Source organism: Bactrocera dorsalis, chromosome 3 (genome assembly GCF_023373825.1).
Source record: "Bactrocera dorsalis isolate Fly_Bdor chromosome 3, ASM2337382v1, whole genome shotgun sequence".
Taxonomy (NCBI): Eukaryota; Metazoa; Arthropoda; class Insecta; order Diptera; family Tephritidae; genus Bactrocera; species Bactrocera dorsalis.
In genome coordinates, this window is record NC_064305.1 from 65073527 (window position 1) to 65100804 (window position 27278).

At 31.9% G+C, this 27278-nt stretch overlaps 1 protein-coding gene across 1 annotated transcript in view; it reads right to left on the reverse strand.

Moving 5' to 3' along the window:
- Positions 1-21352, reverse strand: part of LOC105222113 (uncharacterized) — a 210454-nt gene extending 189102 nt beyond the window's left edge. Inside the window, exons 1-2 of the mRNA XM_049454017.1 lie at positions 21194-21352; positions 8106-9085 (exon numbers count right to left, since the gene is read on the reverse strand). Of these exons, the coding sequence (XP_049309974.1) occupies positions 8106-8758 (653 nt within the window). The 5' untranslated portion in view covers positions 8759-9085; positions 21194-21352. The remainder of the gene's footprint in view (positions 1-8105; positions 9086-21193) is intronic.
- Positions 21353-27278: the final 5926 nt, after the last annotated feature.

Sequence of the window (27278 nt, forward strand, 5' to 3'; positions counted from 1 at the left end):
AGTGAAAAAATTAACAATTAATGGCACTTGCCATATTTAATTAAGTTTCATTGGAAAATACAAAATTATTTGTTTTACGACTTCGAGGGCCACCTGATCGCGACTAAATGTGGGAGCTTGTGAAAATTGCAATAATGTTATGCAAAAATCAAACAAAACTAAATATCACAAAATTTAATAAAATGTATTTTTTTTTAATAACTTCACTTATCGTAAAAACCGCCGAAAATTAAAAAGTCTTACTATTTTTTGCCCACAACGGTATGCACTCAAACCGGGCACAGCACGTCGAATCGTATACGCACTGCCGGGTATTTCTAAGAAATACTTAACAAAAAAGTAATCGAGTTTATTTATACTAAGCGCCAGTCTCATAATTAAAATTATTATTTCGAACATTTCTCAACAACATAATTTGCATAATTAATTATATGGAAAGCGCTGTGCGCACTAATAATAAAAACAGGTGTAGAACCAACTGTCAAAAAATTTAGAATGTACGACTTTTCAAGTTGCCAAGCTGAAACTCTAACTCCATAAAGTAAAGCGTGATACTTTATTTCCTTTTGTTTATGACATAATAGTGTTCTTTTATTTTCATGCTCGAATGTTACTTATGTAATCTCTTTATATTTCTAGAAAATTTTTACTTTTAAAGCAGCTAACGTTGTAGATTTATTTTTTGTATAAAAAAGAGATTACTATTTTTCATTTCACTTTTTATAAAGCTAAATATTTCTTCTTTATTGGCGCTACATATTTACGCCGACTAAGCTGTTTTTTGTTACTTGCATGCTTTGGAATTTTGAATTTGAAATTAGGTTGCGTAAACTCACTTTCATGCTGAATATTAGTTTTGTTTAAAAACTAGTTCTATTAAAGCAGTTATTATGCTAATAAATTAGAAATTTCTTAGCTAAAAAAGAAAGAAAATGTATGTCTGCTGGTATAAGCTGTGCTCCCAAATTAGCACATATTTCGTTGACAAGTTTGTTTTCTCAAAAAAATTCGTTATGTAGAAATATGTATTAATGTTGCGTTTTATTATTATTTTATATTTGCAGTGAAGTCTCATGATAGGTAGGTAGAGTAGCTGTCTAACAACGCGTCTAGGAACTACTCGAAAGGTTTTCAAAACTGAAATATATTTGAAATAATTATATATTACTTAGAGCTCTTGGAAGTTCAGTTGTCAAAATAACTCCAAAGCTTTTATTCGAATTTACATGTAAAATAACTTGAAGAAACTTCGGATCGCAATCGATTAAAGTTAGTGACATTTCGAGTTCTTCCAGAACAAGACTTTTTTTGATATTTAATGTACCAAATATTTTTGAAGAAATTAATGCCAGTAGATAAAGAAATAATTGAGTATTATTTCTTAGTGTATTTGTTTTGAACTTGAGTACGTGTGTTCCTCTTCTGTAACTAACTTATGCTACCACATACACTGGATTCTTTCTCATTTCATGTCATTAACGTTCTCCTGAAATCATCGACAACTTGCCTCATGCGTCACACCTACTAATGACACATAGAAAAAAATAAAAAACCGCGCTCTAAAGTTGTCTTGTTGACATCAGAGAGATAGCAGTGAAACTCACATCTCTTATGAATCAACTGAACACATCTTTGTAAAAGTCTTGTCTATATTAGACTCGTACTAAAATGCCAAAATATTTTGCAGACATGACGTAGGGCAGCGTTGCAAAAGTATTGCTTGACAACACAGTTGACGACCGTACCTTCATCAAATGCATCATTACCGAGAATGATAAGCTAAATGTCACATCGAAACTGTCCAACAATCTAGTGAATGACCTCCCAAAAATTAACCGAAACAAAAACCACGTTAAAGTCGAAAGAAAATCAAGGTTTTGTTCATTGTTCTCTTTGATTACCCTGCTATGGTTCACCATGAATTCGTTTGACAGGGTCAAAAGAACTATATGAAGTATTACGCGGTCGTTTTGAGGCATCTAGCGATAATGCAGTATATTCAGTAAAATAAATTTGTCTTTTTAGGCTTGAGTTATAAGTAGTTAAGTCACATATGATATAAAGCTTATAGTAATCGAATCTTTGAGAACACTACCCGTTTCTCAGTACTTCGGAACGAGCGATAAATTGTTTGAATTTTAGGTAGTTACTTAGTTGTATTGCGTGCAGAGGATATTGCCAAGAAAACTATGTCACTTAGGAAAAATATAAGAGCATACAAGCCATGAATGTCAACGAATTTATTTGTTTCTTAATACGAGTATGCTCTTATATTTTTCCTAAAGCCTTCCTTTAAAACCTTATGATTGGACTTCCAAGTGAAGCCACTGCACCAATTTGCTAACATTAGACCACTTTCAATGATTACAGATACAAATTTCAAGCATGCAAATTTGAAAAATGCTCTCTAACCCAAAGAATCTACATCCGCGTTGCCAACCACCGCTAAATGGTGCATAATTTTCACAAAAGCAATTTTTCACTCAATTAAATATGTTAATGAACAACAAATTTGAAGCGAAATTGCGGGCAGCATTCGGCATAGTATTAGCAGAAAAGAAACAACAGCAACAACCGCCAAGCATAATAGCAAAATAATAGTAGTAAAAGCGCAACAGGTTCGTTCTGTTCATACAACGCGCGCTATGCTATGCAAATGCAGTCCAATTACGAGCAAAACTGTGCGACACGGCACACCCACCAGCCAGCGCCGCGACCAACGCGCACATAGAATGCGAATGTGAATGCGCATGCGGCGCGGAATGGTCTAACTGACCGCCGCTGAGTGCACGTTAACGGTATGCTGCACTTGGGTAAACAAAACTATGACCACGCATAAATTCACAAAATACATATGTACATACATATACATGCGTATGTAAATATTTGTTGCTTGTTGTGGGCGCTTATGGTCGGCTTATGGCACGTGTGCGGGTGGCTACGTCATGGCGTATACGTCACCAAAACCATGCTGTCTTAATAATATAAATACTTAAGTGGCCATATTATTATTGTTACATAACTTAGGCTTAATTAAATGCAAATTGTTATTGGCGAATTCGAAACGAAAACTTAAATTAATGCAGCACGGTAGTCACGTATCTCGTTATGTTTGTATATATGGTATACATTTGTTTGGTTCGTAATTTATTAACCTGCCATGGTTTTTGGGCCTGTTCTCAGGCCGAAAAAGGTAAATAAAAGACCACAGTCGGCCAGTGTTATAAATTCTATGCTAATGCTAGTTAGAATTATTAATATACATATTATTTATGGTAAAAACCAATACAAATGAACAAGATAAAACATGCAAATTTTGTCTGCCAAAAACACGAATAGACAATAAATAGAAATAAAACTACAAAAATCAAAATGAAAAAAAACAATGCTAAAAAAATTCGAAATCAGTCACCGCAATATTTACATTTGTCTATTTGTCTGTATGTTTTTCATGTTCTTCGTGTATATGTAGGTCACAAAAAATTTACCACAAACCTGTTTGCGGCTTCGAAGTAAACAAATACATTTCTCAACCGTTTATAAAGTGATTTTTAATTTTTGTTTTGCCGCTTTAGAACTGCGGATGTGCTGCTCATTAAGACAAACATTAGCTTTTACACATATTATAGATTTATAGCTTTGATAGCTAATCGAATATATCACTGTACAAGTTATTTAAAAATTTATTAGAAAGCTAGTCTCATATTATATATTATTTGAAATTAACTAATTTTATTAAAATAGAAACTTAATGCTGAAAAGATCAAATAAGGTCTCACTTAAAACAAGCAGGATAATCTCTTGATAGACATATGTAATTTATATAAGTACTAAACACTCTGAGCTTTTAACCCACATGAGTCCCCAGAAACTACCCGAATATGCATTGTAGCCAAAATACCCTTCACAAATAAAACAGTTTTTAAATAAGAAATTGATGTTGTTCGGTCGATTTGTACGTGAGCCTTATGTTATAGTGTTTCGACCTAAACATTTTCTTCGGAGATTGTAGCATTGCCTGAGATACTGTTATTTAGACAAATTTTCGAGTTTTGTCTCTTGCGTTTGTCACTAGAGAAGTGACCTTTCAAGTATGTAGCGTGAGAAATAGTTACATGCGGAATCAAACATGCTTCGCAACTATAGAGTACGATCAATCGCAAGCTCGGAGCGCGGGTATTTCCAATTGCCGAAATTTATAGCGAACGGACGCTGCCTTGACTGCAGAGTCTAATGCAGAACATTAAATCAACAAAACTGATCAAATAGTTCGAAATTGAAAACAATATTTGAAAATATTTTTTTGTAAAATTTGTACCACTTGTTTATAAAAAAGTCGAATAAATTCAACCTTCAATAAGTCATTAAAAAGCCGAGAAAAAATCTTAGACATTAGGTCGACTAGTTATTTTTATGATGAAATACCTTGCTGCGTAAACGCAATTGAAATTCTAAAAATTCATAACTTCAAAATTTTTAGTGTATTTTCTATGGAAAATTTTTACAGGCCTTGGTCCCGTTCTTAATGTTAATATTAAGAGCTAAAATTTTCAGGGAATTTTGTTTAGGGTATTTCCAAGAAAATTTCGTAACGGGAGTGAAAAAATTAATAGTTCAATAAAAAAAAACACCCTAGTATATATATATGCCAAAAATTTTGCCTTAAAGAATAAAAAAAAAATTTTGTAGGGAAAAAAAGTTTTGGTGTCAATTTTGAATGAAAAGACCCACATTACTGTGACCAAAAAATAGTAAGACCTTTTAATTTTAATTTCGCACGAAAACCCATTCGTCGAAATATTTTTTTCTGGATTGGTATGCCCATTAGTGACATCTGTGCCAAATGTCACATCAAAATAATAATTAGTGTTTAGTATACGCTTGTCTTTCTGAAGTACATAAAGTGCATACGGTGATTTCTACGATGAGTGAAATTATTCAACAAAGAAGTTCCATTAAATTTGTTTGCGATATGAAATTTCTGGCGCCGAAAATTTCAGAATTTTTGAAAGGACTTCAGTGATAAGTTTGTCGGGAGCAACTGTGCTTGATTGATAAAAATTATTCAAAGAGGGTCGAGGACGCGTTGGCGACGAACCATGTCCAGGGCAGATCAGCATTAACACGTCAATAAAATAAAGGAATTAGTGCTTAAGAATCGACGTTAGAGAACGTACAGTGAAAACCATTTTGAAGGAACATTTGGGCCTAAGAAAAGTCAAAATGACTTAAATTTTTCGAAAAATAGCGTCGCGTTAACGTTTGTGAAATAATGCCGTCTTCTACCAGGATGTCATGAAAAGTATGTATATATTACAGGCGATGAGTCTTGGATCTATGCCTATGACGGAAACAGACGATCCATCGGCCGAAGATCGAGATAAAGGTGGGTCGAAGTCGCAAAAACCAAGACAAAGCAGGTCAAAAATTAAGGTTATGTTGACAGTTTTCTGCGATTATCGAGATGTGGTGCACTCTGAATTCCTTTTGATTGGCTAAACTGTCAACAAGGAATACTATTTGATTGTTCTGCGTCGGTGGCGCGAAGCTATTCATAAAAAGCGGCCTGACTTATAAGCAGAAAACTCTTGATTGCTGCACTACGATAATGCACCGTCGCATACTGCATTGCTTTTTGGTGAATTTTTCGCCAAATCTTGTACCAATATCGCGGTGCAACCACCGTAATAGTCTGATTTAGCTTTTGTTCAGCAATATCAAACGACTGCTCCGGGGAAACCGTTTTGAGTCCGTTAAAGATATTAAACGTAAAGCACTACGCGCATTGAAGGCTATTCTCGAAATTGTCTTTAACTACTGTTTTGAGGATTGTAAAAAACGTTGACACAAGTGTATTGGGGCCAAGGAGGACTACTTTGAAGAGGACGAGAAAGATTTTGAAGAAAATATTAAAAATTATGAAATTATGAAAAAGTTATACTGTTTTTTGCTCATAGTATTATATACCCAATATTTTGCATCAAAGAATATGTAAATTTTGGATGGAATGACCCATATATACTTTATTGGGTCTCTGATGTTCCCTCTTGATAATTATCAACTTTAAGCAACCTTTTTTCTTGAAATAATTTAGGAAAACTTAATTTACAAATACTTCATATTGCATTTTTTTGTTCAAAAATGCTTTTTACAGCGCAAGATGGCATTACCTTAATAATAACACATAACATTAAGTACGCTGAGATCAAAAGTCATAGGTAGCATAAAATATTGATATCGTAGACCGGCAACTGCACACTAGTTGCCTTATATAGTAGCAGCGCCTGGAACCAATTAGATGACTAGTTAATGCATTTATACTTGTTGTCAGAATGAAACTGGCTTGAGAAAGACTATAGCTCCATTTATATTTGGAAATCTTATATGGAAATATGCAAAAAAAATATGTATGTCTTTTTATGATTTAGAAATTATTCCCAGCCCATCCCAAGAAAGAGCAGCTTGCGTTGTTTTGAAAATTGCTGTTATATTATACATATATAAAGAAAATGTCTTGGACAGTGCCAAATATTTAATCAAGGGTATTCAGAGGAGTCTGGAAACAATATAATGACATCAAGAAAGCTTCTGGTATTTAGTATTTTCAAATGATGTACGAGTGTATGAAATTGATATAAAGATATAATTAGTCGAATGATTAAAAAATTGTCTAGTAAACCCTATTGCAACCGAATCATATTTAGACCCCATATTTATACACTTCCTGGGGCACACCATTAGAAAATGTAATAATTATTTGAAATTAATAAATATTTTTATAAAATATAAAGGCATTAGTTTTTATAAAGAAAATAGTTTTTTTTTAATATATTTTACTTAACGCAATCTTTTGGGCAGTTTTATTTGCACTTTAGCGCTTACATTTTGCGCATAAATAATATTTTTAATTAACTCTGATTTTTTTTTTATTTTTTGCATAATTTATTCACGCCTAAAATCGGTTTAAAAAAATCACGAAACACAAAATTTACTTCTCCCCATAAATGTCAGGCTGGCTTATCAGCTACCTACATATGTAGTTGCATATATTCTTAAAACACTTTGCGGGCTGTCGCAATGGCCAGAATAAAGTCTAATTTGTATGCATGCGCTGATTAATTAAAATGTTGCTTAATCTTTCAACAAGAACCAAAAAACGGCTACACAACAACTTTTAGCCGAAAATGAATTCTCCTAGTGCAGCACGTTTTGGCCACTCACTTTTGGTGTTTAGAAACAAAACAAAAAATAATGAAAAATGACAAATTTCGGGCAATTAAAAGTAGTGTGCAGATTGTTGCCAACTGGATTTGCAACTTTGTTTTTGTCGGTTTTTAGTATTTTTTTTTAATTTTCTTGTTTTTATATTTTTTTAATATATTTTTTCTTTTTTTCAAAATATTTTTTTTTAATAATTTATAATTTTGTTTAAATTTTGCTTAAATTTTTTTTTAAATTTTTTGTATATTTTTAATTTTTTTTTGTAATTTTCTTAATTGAAAATTAACTCAATTCGCTAGTTTGTTAAATTCGTATCAAATATGTATCTAAGTGTCGATTTGTGCTTGACAGAAACAAGTTCGTTGCTTAAGTCTTTCATTTACATTCTTAGCATTGGCTGTAAACTCCGGTGACGGTCAGATTACTTTGTTTATGTATACATTTTTTTGAAATATTGGCAAGTCAGCAGCAAATATCGGTAATTAATATATATGTACATATATATGTGTGTACACATACATACTCATACAAAGCAAAAACCAAAAATATAAAAACAAAACACTCAAATGATAGCGCATGCTGCCACACGTTCGCTGCCATCGCCACATGTACAGCTTAGTTAAGCCGCTCATTTTTCAAAATTATTAGCTTTTGTCTGTTTTTCGAACTATTTGCTGCCAAAACCGCTTTTTCACTACACTTTTTTTCTAGCATATTTTATATTTTTTCATTAACGACTTAAACTTTTTTTATGGCAACACCACTTATATACTTGTATATTTGCTTTAGAACGTATTGCTTCCACTCCATAAACAACGGAGTAGCAGAAGAAGCGCAAGAAACGCCAAAAAATAATAATAATATTTTTCAGCAACGTCACTCACCTTGTTCGCAAATTTCCATTGCGTGTGTTGTTCAATGTTTTTGCGGCCAATTTGAAGCTGCTGCTGCCACCACTGACACCACCACCTGCACCACCGCCGCCGCCCAGTCCCAGGCCACCATTACTACCGCTATTCAGCTGGCTGGCGCTCGTGCGCGGCAAACGTGGATTACCGGCGCCGGTACGCACGGACGCGCCACCACCAACACCACCACCACCACCGATACCAGCGCCGCTATTGGCATTACTGCCGGCTGCAGCAACGCTATAACTATCGCCGCTTAACACCGCTAAGGTGCAGACGAGCAACAGCAGCGCGATGGTGAGCGATGAGCGTTTGTTGTTGCGACAACAAATGACAAGCCCACCGTCGCGTTTATTGTTGGTGTCAGCGTTGATGCGCTGCGTTTTGCTATTATTGCTGTGCATCGCTGTAGTTTTCGTTGTTGTTATTGTGGCTTGTGTTGTTCTTGCTTTCGTTTGTAAGAACCAGTTCTTAGCTGCTGGCTGCTGCTGCTTTGCCGCTAGCAGCAGTTGTTGTGTTTGTTGTTGTTGTGGCTGTTGTAGTGTTGGCTTATAACTGGCGTGCAGCTGCTGCTGTACTTGTAGTTGTTGCTGTTGCTTTTGCTGCTGCTTGGCCTTTAAGGCCGGCATATTGCTGTGTAAGTTCGATTATTCGAATGTTGCTCTTCAATTTTTTGTTTCACGCACGTTTCCTTTCTTATTTTTTTTTTGTTTTTTTTTTATTTTTTTTTTTTTGCTTTGCTTTTTGTTGTAATTGTTGTTTTTGCACTATTTTTTCTCTTCTTATTCGTCGCTTCTTGTTTTAGCACGCCGCGTTTACACGTTTTCTTTTCACAATCATTCAAAATTTATCTGTGCGCGTACACTTATTGTTGTAATTGTAATTTTTGTTTTCTTGATTTTTTTTTCATAAGTAAAATTTGCAATACATATATTTAGCGAATGCACTAAAAGTGACTGTAAATAAAAAATAAACATATAAAAATGCGAAATAGAAAAAGTGAATGGTCTAATGACTCGGCTTTATTTTTATCATCTTTCATTCTTCAGTGGACTTGTGAACTTGTACCTATTATTATGTTATTTTTTAATTTTTTTTTTGATAATAGCAACAAGCAAATTTTATTTTTGTTAAGCAAAAATTATTATACTTGTACGTTCAGAATTAGCTGGTTTGCTTTGCTGTTTCTCTTTTATAATAGAGCTTTGTTCAAATCCGTGCTTTGCATTTTTCAGAAAATACCGAAAAAAATATTTTGTCCAAAACTCAAATTTTGACAAATGAGCGCGCTAATTAAATAAACTATGTATTCTTAATGCCCAAAAGTATTCAATTTCAAAAGGCCCAACTAGAAGTAAAAAGAAAAGGGTTAAAAGCGCTGTGTTTCTCCCAGCTGATTTTTCATGATCGATTTTTAGCTATGATAGACAGGACAAGTAAACTGGAAGACCATTAAATTTTAGATACATTACCTTAACATAATTCCATAATAATAACAATGCCAAAGATTTGTATATTTAAATTTCTTCGTCTCTTTTGACTAAATATCCGCTATTAACCCATTTCTTTTATTAATATTAAGAAATTAAAGAAGTGTAAAGATTATTACTCAAATGTGAAAACATTCCTTTAAACTAGCTAAATTGCTAGCTGCTTCTAACCTTAATATCAAAATCGCCGAATGGGTTTTAATGTACAATTTAAGGCTATTGATCCATCAAGTGAGATTAAACTTATACAACTTAGATCCCTCATAGATATGTAATCAATTGGACCATTCGGCTTTAACATGTTGCTGCTAAAGTATATAGGATCGGAAAGATAAGATATTTAATCCGGATCTTCAAGCCCACTTTCATATAGCCGATATGTGGAAAGTCGAAAAACTGTGCAATGGACGAAACTGGCCAACCAGCAGGAGTAATATCGGCCGATAACTATCATGTCCCAGTAGTGAAGGCACTTGAGACTTTGCTACCCCCGACATTAATTCACCATATGCTTCTAGCAGAACATCAACATAGCTTCTGTAAAGTGTATAATACCACCACAGTGCTAGCGTTATAAGCGCCTAGATAGTTCGTGGCCTAAATAACAAATAATCCTTAGAGAGGACGATCTTAGTAGATTCTAGCTCAAAGTTCTAAGTTCAGAATAGTAAACAGGGGGTTTCGCAGAGTGGAATTTTCATTACTTCATAAGCAGACGATTGTACGTTTTTGACGTCAGACAGTGGAATCAATGGCATGTGTTTGTAAGTAAACAGTTAGCTCACCGATCTTTCTCGATTCTTTTCTGCGATAAGCTATACATTCTACCCCACTAAATACATATGTACATAACGGTCATATTTACGAACTGGTTGGAGGAGTACAGAGTAGAAGCTAAAATTCCGACCGTTCACAAACCTAATATTGGATAGTCGAATCACATTGTGCCATACCATATACATTTACAAATGGTCGCACAGCCAGAAATGCCGCCTTCGAAAGTTATGTTGAGTGTTTGGTGGGATTGGAAAGGAATCATCCACTATAAGCTGCTCGAACCTGGTCGAACGATTGATTTTACATTCAATTGATGAGGTTGAAGTAAGCAATCGAAAAAAACGACTAGAAGTGATCAACAGAAAGGGCTTCGTCTTCCATCCAGACAACACTAGACCACACACATCTTTGATGACTTGGCAAAAACTGGAGGAGCTTGGCTGGGAAGTTTTGATGCACCTGACCTTGAACCATCGGATTACCAATTGTTTCGGTCAAGGTTTCAAGGAGTAAAGTTGGCTTCAAGAGAAATCTGTGAAAATTACTTGTCGCAGGTTTTTAAGAAAAGACTTGTTCGACTGTCCAATATTTTCGGTGTCACACTTGACAGCCTGTGTTTTTTGTTCTTTTTTTTGGAAAATAATTGGTCCTGCATCTAGTTTCTGCCTGTTGTTGTGCTTATTATTGTGGTAATTAAGCATTTTAATTGTTTTTGTTTATTTAATTTCCGCACAATCAATTGATATTTTGGTGAAACTAGTTGTCTACACAACCTAACATATCGCTCGTAGACAACTACATCGATAAAGTTACGCATACACAAACATATTATTGGCAGATATGTATGTTTGTTCCTGTTGTGATGGCATAAGGTAATCCCGTGCCGCTTCCCCCAATAATTAGAAATGTGTGAAACTGATTTATGTAAAGCAAAAGTATATTTAAACAGAACTTTAAGCAAACTTAGATTTGGATGCTGTTTTTACTTCAAATTACGACGTTTCACACACATTTCGTTACATATAAACATTTATTTGTTGATATTCCTTTCATACGGCATGCATAATGCATAATTAAATGCACTTTTGATGTCGCGAAAATTTTCAAATCTTACTCACTTACTGCGAGACAACGATTTTCTAAGCATTCTACACACAAATACACGCATACAGATGTATGAAACGCATAAGTATTAGCCTGCCGTTTGTATTTAAGCTATTTTTTCTACTTTTTTGCGATCGCCGCTAACGCGCTCATTGAAATATTTCGGTAATAACTTAAAAGGCTGTCGTACAAATCTCCTTTTGAGAAGTTGTTCGGCTGGAAATTGTGGTTTTTATGCGGTGCGTCGCTGCTGTCACTTCAATATTGCAGCATTGGCATGCTGTGTTTGTTAGTGTTGTTGCTGTTGCTGTTAGTTTTATTGTTGTTTGATTTTATTAGTGCTCACTGTTTCGTTTGCCATTCGTGCAATGCGATATTCAAACATTTCCATAATTTCAATTTTTGTTTTATTTTTTAATTTTTTTTTAATTTTACTCTGCTTCTTGTTGTTTTTCTATTTTTATTTTTATTTTTATTTTTTAATTTTATTTTTCAACAATTCTGCATTCGTAATTGAGTAAATGAATTTGCAAAGACTTAATAAAGTACAAATTAGCTGTTATAAGAGCTGAAAGCGATAAACATTAGTAAAATGCCATTAAAGTGTCATGTGCGTCAAGTGTTAGTCTCTTTATTGTCTGGCACGTGGATGAGGAGAAAAAGAAAGAAACAAATAACAAAAAAAATTGTATGCATAGAATTATGAATATGTTTTTTAATGAACTGGAAATGTATGCTGTATTGTGGATGTTCACTTGCGATGCGCTCTTTGGCATGCGAATTGAGGTTAGATTCAGATTTTTTTTTCAAATGCAGTAACCTAATAATCAGAAAGTGTGCTCTCAGTATTTCTTTAAAAACTGTTCAGCCTTTTGTGTGTCTATAATTAAACAACATTATTGCTTACGCCTTTAATCTTTCAGGAACTGAAGGGAAAGAAAAAAATGGAGAGTGCACGATAGTGACTTCAAGTGCTTGGAATTCTCCGAACTGAGAGGAAGAAAAAAATAAGTGAAATCGGTAGTAAAAATGCTTAGAATAATCCGAGGGAGCACTTTCAGGGACTACATCTTCTTTTAGTCCCGCAACCTTGCCCCTAAATACCAAGGCATCTATTACTTGCGATTACAATAATTTTTCTCTCATTACACATTCCACCCGTTCGTCTATATATCTGCGTACACGAAATACTCCATCAGTTTGTAAAATATCGATCTGAGATTTGCACATGTTATTTTTGTTACAAGAAGCTACTCATTTGTCGCACCGTTTTAGCCTATAATTGGCCTACAAACTGAATGATCGTATTTTTTTTTAATTTGTTGAGATACCTTCAAGAAATTTGTCATGTCATGTCAGATCGGCTGTCTATATAAGTGGAACGATCACAATCAAGTCCTCGTAAGGAATTCTTTGCATGGATTCTGGTCGTTAACAACGTGCCTAAAAAACTTTAAGATCGTGGCTGCCGGCTGATTGCCTATGCGGACGATGCAACGCTTATGATCATCATAGGAATGTTCCTGAGTACCTGTCTACAAGTTAACGTAGGGGTATCTCAGCGTCGTAATAAATTGGGCAGTCATAAATGATCTCGCCATCAAAGCAAATAAACCGAGATGGTTTTATTTACTAGAAAATATTGGGAGCAATTGGGAGGTATCCGTCTGCAACCGGAAAATACACTGAAATCTTTATAGCTCATTCTAGATAGGAAGCTTTCATGAAATTAGAATATAAAATAGAGATAAAAAAAGACATCGATTGCCTTGTATAGAAGTCATTGGAAAAAGGTGAGGTCTCTCAGCGAAAGTAGTCTTCTGGCTCTCTGACACCATAGTCAAGCCCATTATGTTTTGTGGAGTCTTTATGTAGTGGAAGGCTCTTAAAAAAACTCTAGCAAAGAAACTTGTTAGCGTTCAACGATCGACGCACATCTGCATGTGTGGTGCAGTAAGCGGCACTCCAATTATGACACTTAACGCCATCTTGCACACGTTGGCCGTAGACATCGTCGGAAGGTGTATGGCTGCGAAAGTTACTATGAGGCTATTAGGCTCAGAGAGTGCGGGTCTGAACACTCGAACTTCATACCAGAGCACTTGTTTCGTAGAGTCGCCAGATCGAACTCTGGCGGCTCCTTCTCTGCACATATACCAGCGAGGAAGAAGCCGTTGGAGGAAAGGGACAGTGAGTTTCTTTACGGATGGGTCAAAGCTTGGGGAAAAGTTCAACTCCTGCTTCAGACCTCCAGACTTAAACGTTTTTTCTTGTTTTTTTTTTTACAGTAATGTAATATCATAAAAAGAAAAATTAATATACATCAAACTTCCTATTTTAAAATTGTATTGTTTTCTAGATAATCTTCTTCTCCTCTACTTAATTGTAGACAAATTTTATATAATTTGAATTAATTCCAGTCCACGTTTGATTTCTTAGAATTTTAAGCGAAAGACAACGCTCAAAAACGCACGACTTTGACAAATTATACGGATTTTTGACACAACATAAACAGTAACAGTTGGTGAGCGAAATATTTTCTTGATTAATCCCCGATCATTAACCACCAGCTGTGCTATTGGTGCTGAACGTTGGCAGCAACAAGTGATCGAGAGTACAAAGGCATATAAGCGTATGTTACATATATGAATATGTGATCAATGACTTTCATTATGCATAGGTTAAATCATTTAGTGGGGCCATGAGCAATAAATATTGTTATTTTGTTTTTCTCTGGTTTTAAATAGCTTTGGTCTCTTTCGATGAAGTAGTATATTTTTGACTAGTGAGAGGTTATATTTTAGGTCGAGTTTAAAAAGTCATGCTAAAAATGAAAATTTATAAATTTTTGGTAGGTTTATTAATAATTGCTAAATATTGAACAATTTTTTTCCAATTTTTTCAGTGATTACTTAATCGTTAAAAATATTTGTAGTTTGGTAGTAAAGTGAGTAAGGTGGAATTTTATGAGATAGTAAGTTAAATATTTGTAAAGTCACACAAAAAATCCTAAAACTAATATTTATGCTTCCAGAGGTTAATTGATTCTGATGACTTACTTTGTCTTTAAATTTCTATATTTCTTTATTTTAATAGAAACGGGACACTCTTATATCAATGTCAACAAGTATGTTATCAGGCGATTTCAACGAATTTGATGAATTGGTTATTGCTATATCAAGTCGGAACTTTTGTTTGCTAGATTTATTTGAAAGAAAGACTTTCTTTAAAGGAAGAGAGGGAGATAGAGAAAGAGAATATTAGGTATTCAGCTAGAAAACATGTGACGCTTTGCTTCAAGACTTTAACTTTCCTAGATATCTTACATATTCCCCATGTATACGGTTGAAAGTCACATAAATCCGAAATGATTAGAAATGGTCTATGGAGGGATGAATTGATGTAATCCAGTTTTATTATTACGAAATAATATATGCTCTCTTAGTTTTATTACTTAAATCATTATGCACGGTATATGGAGGCTAAACCTTGTGTTGACCAGATTTGATCTATTTCAGGCACAAAAATACATTATTATCAAAAAAATATGCCAAATTTTATGGGAGCTAGGAATATTGCGTAGTCGAAAAAATCTTTTCGTATTTAGCCAATAGATGTCGTTGCATTCGTACATCACCAGTGCTACCAATTACATTGTGTCATACCATATAATGTTGAATAGGTAAGATTTTAAGTTTCATAGGAGCTAAATTTTAAAATTTTTGTATAAAAAAGGAAGAATGCCACGCAAGTGAAGTTTACGGAGACGATGTTGTAACAGTTCGTGTAGCACAACAATTGCTCTCTCACTTCCGTTCTGGAATTCTGTGAAAAATCCACCTCGCTCTGGTCGTCCTATCGTTAAAAAGTCAATAAAATTATGGAAAAGATTGACCAGAACCGTCACATAAGCAGCCATGGCATCGCTAAGGAACTTAACATTCATCATCAAATGATTTTGAACCATTTAAAAAAGGCTGACTACAAAAAGAAGCTCGATATTTGGCGACCACATTGTAAAAAATTGTATGGGCCGAATTAACTTGTGCGATTCTCAAACGAATGGTAACAGGAGACGAAACGTGGATCGAATATGACAATAATTTGCGAAAAAGATCATGGTTCAAGCATGGTGAAGCTCTACATTTTACTCTCAACAACTCTATGAGATGGAAACAAGCTATGGAAGAAAAGACCAGAACTGATCTATAGAAAGGGCTTCGTCTTTCATCAGAATAACGCTAGACCACACACATCTTTGAAGACACGGTAAAAACTGGGAGAGCTTGGCTGGGAAGTTTTGATGCATCCACCATATAGCCCTGACCTTGCACCATTGGACTACCATTTGTTTCGGACAATGCAGAACTCTCTTAATGGCGTAAAGTATAAGAGAAGCCTGTGAAGATTACTTGTCGCAGTTTTTGGCCGGTTATATGCATTTTTGTTGCGTGACACGAAGTGACAGGCTTATGATGTAAATGCCTTGTGATATATGTACATTGAACATATTAGGAGCGGAGCTACTGCCACTTTTAAAATATTTCCATGTCCCAAATGTCCCTTTTCACTACGATTCACTGCCACAAATTACCGCTTTGAAGCTTAATTTTTGGCATATTCATGTCACTTTATAAATTTGCGAATAATAAAGATTCAGCTTGCGTGAACAGACGGATAGATGGGCAAACAAACAGTCAATCGGAACTCAATTCATATAATTCTCCTATGATTATATTTTAAGAATATAAGAAAATAAGTTTTATAAAAATATTTACATCTTTTTTTTATTAATTTGACTACTGATTCATTATTTGTTGAAATACTATACACATAGTATTTATATTTTATTTTTAAATAGTTTTTATTTTTTATACTCAACTTCCATACTTTTGAAAACATTCGTTTTACTCCACTTTTTTTATTTTCTATTTTTGTTTTTGGCTTAGCTTCTTTTTGTTTAATGAGTTACATGATTATTTAAATTTTCGGTTCATTTCTTTATTTATTAATTTATTTTGCTTATAATATATTGCAAATGCTAAAACAGTCCATAAACTAGATTTTGTACTAAGTCGGCTTGTTTAGTAGAAAACGCTATATTTCTTGTATAACTATCCTTATTATTATTAGTAATTTTTTTTCTCTTATTTTTATTATTGTTATTATTATTAATTATTATTTTTTTTTTAATTATTTATATTTTTATTTTATTTGTTTCATCCATCACTTCTCGCTTCAGAAGTTAAGCCGCACTTGATTCTAATGCCTAAATCGCATCTTCTCTTGCAACACACCACAATTATTAGCAAAGCCTTCGGCATCATCTGCTTTTAATTCGGCTCTAATACTCAGCTGCGATCACATATTAATCATACGCACCGTTGAATGTCTAAGAAAACATTCTAAAATTTAACAGCACACAAATGCAGAACACTAAGTCACGTTCGCCACTTAACTACACACATACACATGCACAAATAACTATTTAATGATTTGCAACGTCAACACTTTGGAAAAATAAAAACAAAACACCGCAGGCCTCAAGTAAGACAGATTTAAAATGAAAAAAAAGGAGTTAAATAAAAAGCAAAACTAAAAGTTGAAATAAAAACATAGGAAAATAGGAGAAAAACGCGCAAAAGAGTCTGCTGACGACTGCGCTGTGGGCCAGTTTTGCAAACACACAAATTCTTAATAATTTTACGCCGAGACTGCTGCTGCTATGGTTGTTGCTGTTGTTGCCACTCGCTGCTCATGCGAATTGCCAAATGGAAAATTGCAAATGCAATCGCAACCGGCGCAGCCGAAGCAGCCAAATGCAAATGTAATTCAATGCTAGACGCTGAATTTGAGTATCAAAGCGCTAGCACCGGCCATTCAGTCAGCCAGTCAACCAGCTAGCTCTAGCTAGCTAGCCGAAAGCCACTAGACTAAGCGACAAATAGACAACAGCGAGTGCATAGTCACAGCAAAGTAAACCAGCTAAGGCGGCATAAAGCCGTTTGGCATAAAAGCTACGAAATGAAAACATAATTAATATCAAAAAAGTACAGAATAATATTTAGTTAAGTCCACCAAAAAATGAAAAAATATAATATCAACCATAAACAAAATAATAATAGTAAATAAGAAATAGAGTTTTTGGTTAGCGGCGGCTATCAATTTCATTTGATTTTTGTGTTTCTGCGTCGCGGCATTTGAGACTTTCGGTTATGGTCGGTTGCGCGACTCCATTGAGTGGCAGACTTAGACTTGGACTTAGACGTCTTTGCTATGATTTAGTTTAATCTAACTGCGCGCGATTTTCAGTTGTGGCATGAGTTTTTTACGAGTTTTTGGCGTTTCTTCAACAGCACTGTAGTCATTTGTTGGCACGCAGTGTTAGTGGCACTGCCGCCGTTGCAATAAACACTGTATATACTACTAATATAGTATATGTTGGCATATATTTATTTGTATGCATAAGTATTTACTGCTTATTTACATGTTTGCAGAGCGACATAATCTATTTATGCCACACTTTTTGCCACAAACTCACACACACACGCACTCATACATAAATATGCGGTCTTATGCACCCACAGACTTGGCGAGCGCTTGCGCTCCTGCGCATATTTATGCTGTAAACTGTATATACACAACATTTTCCAAATACCGGTTTTTGATTATGCGCCAGTACTGCTGTTTGCAGTTTTTTTGTGTATAAGAAAAATAGTTTTTTTTAGTAATTTTTTTAAATTTTTACACCGTAGATTTTTACAGTAACTCAAATTGTTATTAAAATGAAATTTCTACTTTCCATATTTAAAAAAATATTAATAATTGAATTTTTTAATTATAATTAAAAGGTTTAATTTGATAAAAAAAATTAATTTTAAATAAAAATTAATAAAAATAATTTAAAAAATAAAAATTAAAAATAATTCAATTTTGTTATTTATTATTAAATTAATTTATAATTCAAAAAACTGAATTTAAAATAAAAAAATAGGTTTGAATTTAAAATTAATATTATTAGTTTTTTTTTTTAATTTTATAGAATTATAGAATTAAAATTTTTAATTATAAATTAATTTAAAAAATAATGACAAAATCAAATTATTCTTAATTTTTATTTATTAAATTATTTTTCCTAATTTTTAATTAAAACAATTTTTAAATATCATATTTTTTCCATTAAATTTTTAAATTAATTAATAATTTAAAAAAATCAATTAATTTAAAATAATTAATTTAATTAATATAATTAAATTAATTTATAATTTAAAAACATTTCATTTTTAAATATATATTTTTTGCATTAAAATTTTAAATTATCAATTAATTTAATAATTAATAAAAAAAAATAAAATTATTTTTTATTTTTAATTATCATTATTTTTTTATTCAATTAAATTTTTTATGCACACTCCAACAGTATTATAAAAATATTTTGTCACAAAATTTACTTTAGAAAAAAAATTAATTTTATTAAAAAAAAATTAAATTTTCTTTATTAACTCAAAATGTTTTTGTTATAAAGCTTTTTATTAATTAAAAACAAATTAAATTATTTTTTATTTTTATTAATTTTTAAATTAATTTAAATTGACTTTTACATTCAAACTCCATCTTTATTAAAAAATATATTTTTCTAACAGAAGTTAATTTATAAAAAAATAACTTTAATTATAAGCTAATAAAATTTTTTTCCAATTTTTTTTATTTTTTTTGATTATAAATAATATTCATCATTCATAAATAAAAATTAAAAATAATTAAAAGATTTGGATTAATTTATATTTATTAAATTATTGTAATTCATTTGTTATTAATTTTTAATCAATTTAATTTTTTTTCGTTAATTATCAAATTTATGTATAATTAAAAATATTAATTTTCAAAAATTTATTAAATTTTTTAATTATATATTGAAATTAAATTATTTTTAATTTTTCTCTATTAAATAATTTTTGTAAATTTTTATTCGAAATATTTATAATATATTTATTAAATTATTGTAATTTATGTGTTATTAATTTTTAATTAATTTAATTTTTTCGTTAATTATCAAATTTATTTATAATTAAAAAAATTAATTTTCATCAATTTTTAATGTTCTTATTTTTTAATAAAATTTTTTAATTATAAATTGAAACTAAATTATTTTTAATTTTTATCTATTAAATAATTTTTATAAATTTTTATTCGAAATATTTGTTTATTAATTATTAAATTAGTTTACAATTAAAAAAAATAATTTGTACTCATTTTTATTTTATTAATTTTTAATTAAAATTAATTTTTATTTTTCTTGTTAAATTAAATTTTTATGCATACTTCAATTTTATTAATAAAAATGTTTTTTTAACATCCTTCGTTTGTTATTAAGTTATTAGCTACTTTTTTAATACAAAAATATTATTTATTAATTATTTCAAATAATACAAAATTTGGTTTTCACTGTAATTTTTTAATAACATTAAGTATTTATTATTTTTAATTTAATATTTTTATTAATTCTTCATTAAATTTATCTTAATAAAAAAATATTTTTTTACAAAATATTTTTCTTTATGCACACTGCAGTTTTATTAATAATAAATTTCAATTAAAAAAATGTATGTATATTAATTATATTAGTTAAGTTTTTTAATTAAATTAAATTTATTTTTTTTATTTTATTACTAAATTAAATTTAATTTTGTTTATGAGCACTCGATTTTGATTAATAAAATACAGTTTTCGAAAATGTTTCAGATTATTAATTTTTTAAGCAGTTTTTTAAATTCGAAAATTCCTTTTAATTAATTTTTGCTTGCACATTGAAAAAAATAAATTTTTTTATAATACTTTATTTTTAAATATTTATATTTTTAATTATTATTTTTTTTAACATCGCTTTTTTAACAAAACAATTTTGTAGCACCTTTAATTTATTTATTTGTATATATATTTTTATTTCAAAAATGTTTAAAATATACGTTTTAATAAATTATATATTTTTTTGAATATTTTTCAAAATTTTTCGATTTTTCCCACATGTCTTGAAATAATATTTTTGTATAAATTTTAAATTTAAAAATCCTCAAAGCATTTTTTTTAAATACAAATTTCGAATATAATTATATATCTTTTCTCAAACATTTTCGCTTTTCCACATATCTTGTTTACATTTCACAAATTTACAACGATTTTTTGAATTTTAGTATTTTGTTTTGGTTCAACACATTCATTTTCATTGCGGCCACTCAAAACTAGTAGCCGCGGTTGCAATCACTTTGAACGCCGCAGTTAAAAAATGAAACATAGTTATATGGAAAAAACCAGCAACAAAGATCATCAAGCTGTATGATCGAATCGTCGATAACCTCGGCGCGTTATTGAGCAACGTCCAAAAGTCGCAGCGGCTGCTTTACGGCCAAACAGTCGCTTAATCGTCGCTGACTATTTACTATGTTTATAATTATTGCCACCTTTGGCTATTTTCGTATATTATTGTCTTTTATCTGAAATTTGCTGGATATTTTGTTTACGCATACTTTTATCGCAGCTATTTTTAGCAACGCGCACTGTTAACTGTAGCAAATATCATTTCAATTTCAAATTGCTTTCAAAAATTTGTATAAATTTTGCTTTTGCCCACATATTACATGGATATATATATATATATATAGAAATGAATTTAATACAATTTTGAACTTCACACACCAATTTTCACAATTTGTAGTTGCACCAAATTATTTAAACCGCGTTTAGCCGCGTCTTCAACCGCACGCTTTAGTGGTCGATACAATTCTGTTAACAACAGCGCCAAGTGTGGCTGTTGTTAGTCGTTGTGCGAGGCGAGCGTAAAGCCACCAAAGCACCGCAGCAACTGTCTGGCATCAGTCCAGCCTGGGTGTCTGCGGCTGTGGTGTGTTTGGTAAGCGTGCAGTGACAGGCAGCCAAGTTGGTAGGTGCGCGCATGCGCCAACGTTTATGCGTAGCTGATGCAAGAAAGACAGCCGAGTTGTGTATTGAGATTTTTGCGTTTGTTTGCTTTTGCGCTTTTGGTTTTGCAGTGTATGGTTGGAAAAATGTATTTTTATTTTACTGACTGTTGTATTTTATAGAATCAATTATATGAATATTTAATTTAGAATGGGTACTACTGTGGTAGCTGTTATAATTACATCCTAAATTTGTGTACTTTTCAATATTCTTAAGTATAATTATTATTTATCATTTTACAACTGGTAGTTTATAACTTTATTTTTAATATTTTTTTGGAAATAATTTTATAATTTTTATATATTTCTTTTGCTTTATTTTTTACTTAAACAAAATTATTTTTGATAACTAATTATTAGTAAATTATTTGTTTATGATTTAATATTTAAAACTTAGCCCAAATTATTTAAATTTTTATTAATATTTAGTGGTTCTGATTTATTGCTTAACATTTAGGAATATTTAATTACTAATTAATTAATTCTAATTACTATTAGTTACCAATTAAAAAAATTAATATATTTTTTAAATAATTTTTTTCGAATTAATTTTATTCTTAATATTCATATTTTTCTTGCCTTGCTTAATTTTCTTATTTTAGCTAAGTTATTTTCGATAATTAATTCATTATTAGTAAATTATTTGTTTATGACTTTAAATTTATAACTTAGCTGAAATTATAAAAATTTTTTATCGTAATTTAATAATTCTATTTTATTGCATAAGAATATTTAATTACTAATTAATTAATTATAATTACTCTTAATTACAAATTTAAAAAAATTATTTAATTAATTAATTTTAATTACTATTTAATTACTACTTTAAAAAAATTCTATATTTTTAATATTTAATTAATTTATTTTTTCTTGTTTAATCATTTAATTTGGTTAGTTAATTATTTGAGATTTTAAATTCCATTAGCAAAATTTTTTCTAATGAAACAGTGATTTTAATTACTATTAATTAATAATTTAAAAAATTTATTTAATTAAATAATAATAATTAATATTTAATTACTAATTTAAAAAATTTGATTAAATCGATTTTTTAATATTTAATTTATAAAATTTGTTTTGTTTAATTATTTAGTTAGTTTAATTATTTGAAATTTTAAATTCAATTAAGTTAAATTTTTTTCTAATGAAACAAAATTAGAATTTTATTAATTTTAAATTTATATTTATAATTTTTAATTATTTTATACAAAGTTTGAATAAAATGTATCATTTATTTTTATTTTTCTTCTTTACTTTTTGAATCCAATATTATGGAAGGCATTTTCCACATCCGCAAAAGCAAAAAAAAACATTTATATTATTCTATGCAAATTTTGAATAAAATTTTTTCTTTATTATTTATTTTTTTAATTTTTATTTTTTAATTTATTTTATGTATTTTTTCTTTAAATTTAAATAAATAAAAACATATGTTGTCTCATCTAAAAAATTAAATTCCTTTAAGCTCACAGAGAAGTAGTTTCTTTTTCAAAAATATTCTTTTTGGTTTGGTGAATTGTAACGCACAGCATCCGAACTGCCCACAATCCACCACGATGCATGGCCAACAATAGCAGAAATACTCGCCAACAGTTAATTGCGGCCATTGAGTGCCAAAGTCAATCAAATGAAAATGAAACTATAAATGACCCAAAACAAAAGACATTCACTTTCAACCCGTGAACACTCAAATGAAAACAAAGTTTCACTCAATATTTGTACTCAGTGAGCACCCTCTATAGCTCAATTAATTGTATGTTCAGATTCAGCGCTGAGAAGTTCGAGCCAATTGCTTATGCTTTTGCAAAAATTGAGAGAACAACACAACTAACTTCTCTATTTTGGTAACGAAAGCAAAAAAAAAATGCTTTACTTTTTTTGTTTGTTGTTTTATTCATTTATTACATTTTTGTTTTGATATTTGCACTCAGTTAGTGAGTTGGTAAGCGTGTTGCTTTATTTGCGGCGAATTTGTCGTAATCTTTTTGTGTGTTTGATGTGGTTTAACTGGTTGCTTTTTTAACTTATTTCTTTTTTACTATAAAGTTTTTGCGGCGAATTTCAAGACAACTTATGAATGAATGCTTACTGATTTAGCTTTCTTGTTGTTTTCTAATTGGAAACTTGTTTATCTCTTGTATAATACTCGTATTAATACTATAGTTTTATTGAGTTACTAATAAAGTAATTATAATCTTATTATAATTTCAGTTTCTTATAAAGTTCCCCTGGTTGAAAGTTGAATGCTTTTATTTCTGTAAAGGAAATTGGAGCTGTTAAGGAATATCTTGCGGAATCTTAGTTTACGGGCTTACAAAATCCAACTCAAGCAAGACTTGAAGCCGAACGACCTTTAATCGCGTCGCACGTTGAAGAATGGGCCCACTGTTTGGTGTGACCTATGGTCTAAGAGAATCATTGGTCGCTTTTGCTTCGAAAATGAAACCGGCCATAATGTTACAGTCAATGCCTTTTTGTGCCTAAATATGTAGAAGACCTTTGGTTGTTATGAGACGGCAGCTAACGAGATAATCGATTTATTGAAGGGAACTTTTGTAAGCGCATGATCTCAGGTCGTGAGACTGAGGCGTGTCCTCCAAAATCATGCGGTTTAACACCTCTAGAGAACTTTTTAAAATCCACCTTATTTTGACTTAATATCGAATATTATTTTCAATCAAACATTTTCTGGTGTTATAAAAAAACATATACATATAGGCCATTGAAGTAAGTTTTCTGAAAAAATGCAAAATGGAACCACTAAACTGTTTATGGTAAACCGTTTGTTTTACCTCTGCTCCTACGAAATAAGAGCTAGATGCTGCAAAATGCTTTTGTTTGCATTTATTAAAGAGTGAAATTACCTAACCTTTTTTGCCCTTGAAATTGTCACATAATTACCGTTCATTAGTTAAGATCGTTGTACGTAGGCTGCCTTTTGTATTTCGGGATTTAGCAACACTGGTATTGCAATCTGAAAACTGACAACTTGATCGCAAAGTTTGACAGTTTTGATGTCATACATACTCAGAACGTTTTCACACGGCCGTTACTTGTGTTGTAAATTCTTCTTTTTCTTTATTTGCGTAGACACCGCTTGCGAGGTTATAACCGAGTTAACAGCAGCGTGCCAGCCGTTTCTTCTTTTCGCTACGTGGCGCCAATTGGATATTCCAAGCGAAGTCAGGTCCTTCTCCACCTGGTCCTTCCAATGGAGTGTAGGTCTTCCTTTTCTCTGCTTCCCCGGCGAATACTGCGTCGAATACTTTCAGAGCTGAAGTGTTTTCATCCATGCGGACAACATGACCTAGCCAGCGTAGCCGCTGTCTTTAAATTCGCTGAACTATGTGAATGTCGTCATATATCTCATACAGTTTATCGTTCCAACGAATGCGATATTCGCCGTGGCCAACGCTCAAAGCATCATAAATCTTTCGCAGAACTTTTCTCGCGTAAATTCGCAACGTCAACTCATCGGTTGTTGTCATTGTCCATGCCTTTGCACCATATAGCAGGATGGGAATGATGAGAGACTTGTAGAGTTTGGTTTTTGTTCGTCGAGAGAGGACTTTACTTCTCTATTGCCTACTCAGTCCAAAGTGGCACTTGTTGGTAAGAGTAATTCAGCGTTGGATTTCCAGGCTGACATTGTTGGTGGTGTTTTTACTGGTTCCAAGATAGATGATATTATGTACGACTTCAAAGTTCTTACTGTCAACAGTGACGTGAGAGCCAAGTCGAGAGTGCGACGACTGTTTGTTTGATGACAGGAGATATTTTGTCTTGCCCTCGTTCACAACCAGACACATTTGCTTCGCTTCCTTATTTAGTCTAGAGTAAGCAAAACTAACGGCGCGGGTGTTGTGGCCGATGATATCAATATTATCCTTTCACGGGTATTTTCCAAAATTTGGCGCGTGGTGAATATCCGGTTAGTTGTTGATTTTTCAGGTCTAAAGCCGCACTGATAAGGTCCAATCAGTTTGATAATCTTTCACACAATACGCTCTATAGAACCTTATACGCGATGCTGAGGAGGCTTATCCCTTAGTAGTTGGCGCAGATTGTGGGATTGGGCTGAACACACTTAAATACCAATCGTTGAGCATTCTTTCGTCCGACCATATTTTACAAAGAAGCTGATGCATGCTCCTTATAAGTTCTTCGCCGCAGTACTCGGTCGGCAATCCATTGGCCCCCGCTACTTTGTTGTTCTTCATACAGATAATTGCAATTCGAACTTTATGGTTGGGCAATGAAACGTCTGCTCCATCGTCATAGATTGTTGTAAATTCAGTAACTTTAAATATCTATCTCGATCAAAAAATGGAATCAACATTTTCCTGCGATTATGATTTACAAGTTTCGACGAAGATTAACTCAGCAACAGTGCATCGATGAACTTAGTTCTATTTTTGGGGATGAAGCTCCAAAAAGGACCAGTGTTTATCGATGCTATGGCGAATTAAATCGAGGTCGTAGAGCACTCCAAGACAAATTTCGTAAAGGTTGTTCAAAAACAATTGTTGTTCCGGAAAATATTGATGCTATGCCCAAACTGCTATTGAAGGTTCGTGATGTGACATAAAGCAAGACTGAGTTAACTACAAGGTGGGTTCCAAAGTTAACAGGGCTTGAAAAAAATATTGCATAAGAGTTAGTGGGGCCAGCATATGCACATTCAACATTGCGTATACATTTAAATGTAAAAAATATTTGTTCATATTGGATCCCTCACAATTTGTCAATGACTCTAAAAGACCTAATGTCGTTAAATAAATGTAAAAATATATCATGGCGATGTTTTGAAACACGTTTATCACGTCGGGACATGTGATGAATGGTGGATTTATTCGTATGGCCCGAATGAAAACAGCGGTCGACTGTAGGGGTGTTTTCAGATGAGCCAAATCCAACACGCACAAAGTACTTCCAAGCAAATGGTTTACTGGTTTTTCTGAAAAACTAGACATACGACTTGAATAACGCAGATGCCGAAAGACGGATCACGGAAAGGTGTATGAATCTTAATGGAGAAAATCGTGAAAATTCTTTTGCTTTCTAACCCCGAACCTTTAAACCCGCGTATACGACCGAGCGACAAAAATAGTAAGACTTTTTAATTTAAATTTCGCACAATAACCCACTCGTCGAAATATTTTTGTTTTTAAGGTTGGTTTGATTGTAATCGTTAAGACCGTTTAAGACCTAAAACCATCATGAACATCAACAGATAATCAACACATCAATAAAATAAAGGAAGTGTTTGTGAATAGGCGATTCATAGTCAGAGATCTATTATTTCTCTTTTTTCCAGCAATTTGTGCAATCACTTAATTTTTTTTTTGCGTAATCATTTCACTTTGCCTTTATAATTGTTCAAATAACTATGCATGATTAATGGCATTAAGTAACAGTGTGTTTCATGTATGTATAAATCCAAATAGTATGTATGCTAGTATACACGAAGTAATGCATTTTGTATAAAGATTTTTTTGTAGATTTGCCGCGGTGACACTTTCCATTAGAAATGTTTTTCATTTAAAGCATTATCGAGTGACATCTCAATCAATGAAGTTGCGAGTAAACAAAATTTCCTGGTTCCATGTGCAGCCAACACCCACAAACGCCCGTGAGGCAAACTATTAAAGGAGCGCCGAACACTAACACACACACACACACAGCTTTGCTGGTGAGTACTGCTCTAATAATCTTTATACTCACGCAATTCCTAATATAGTTATATATATATATATACACATACATACATACTTATATACCTGCATACACACATGTGTTGAGCG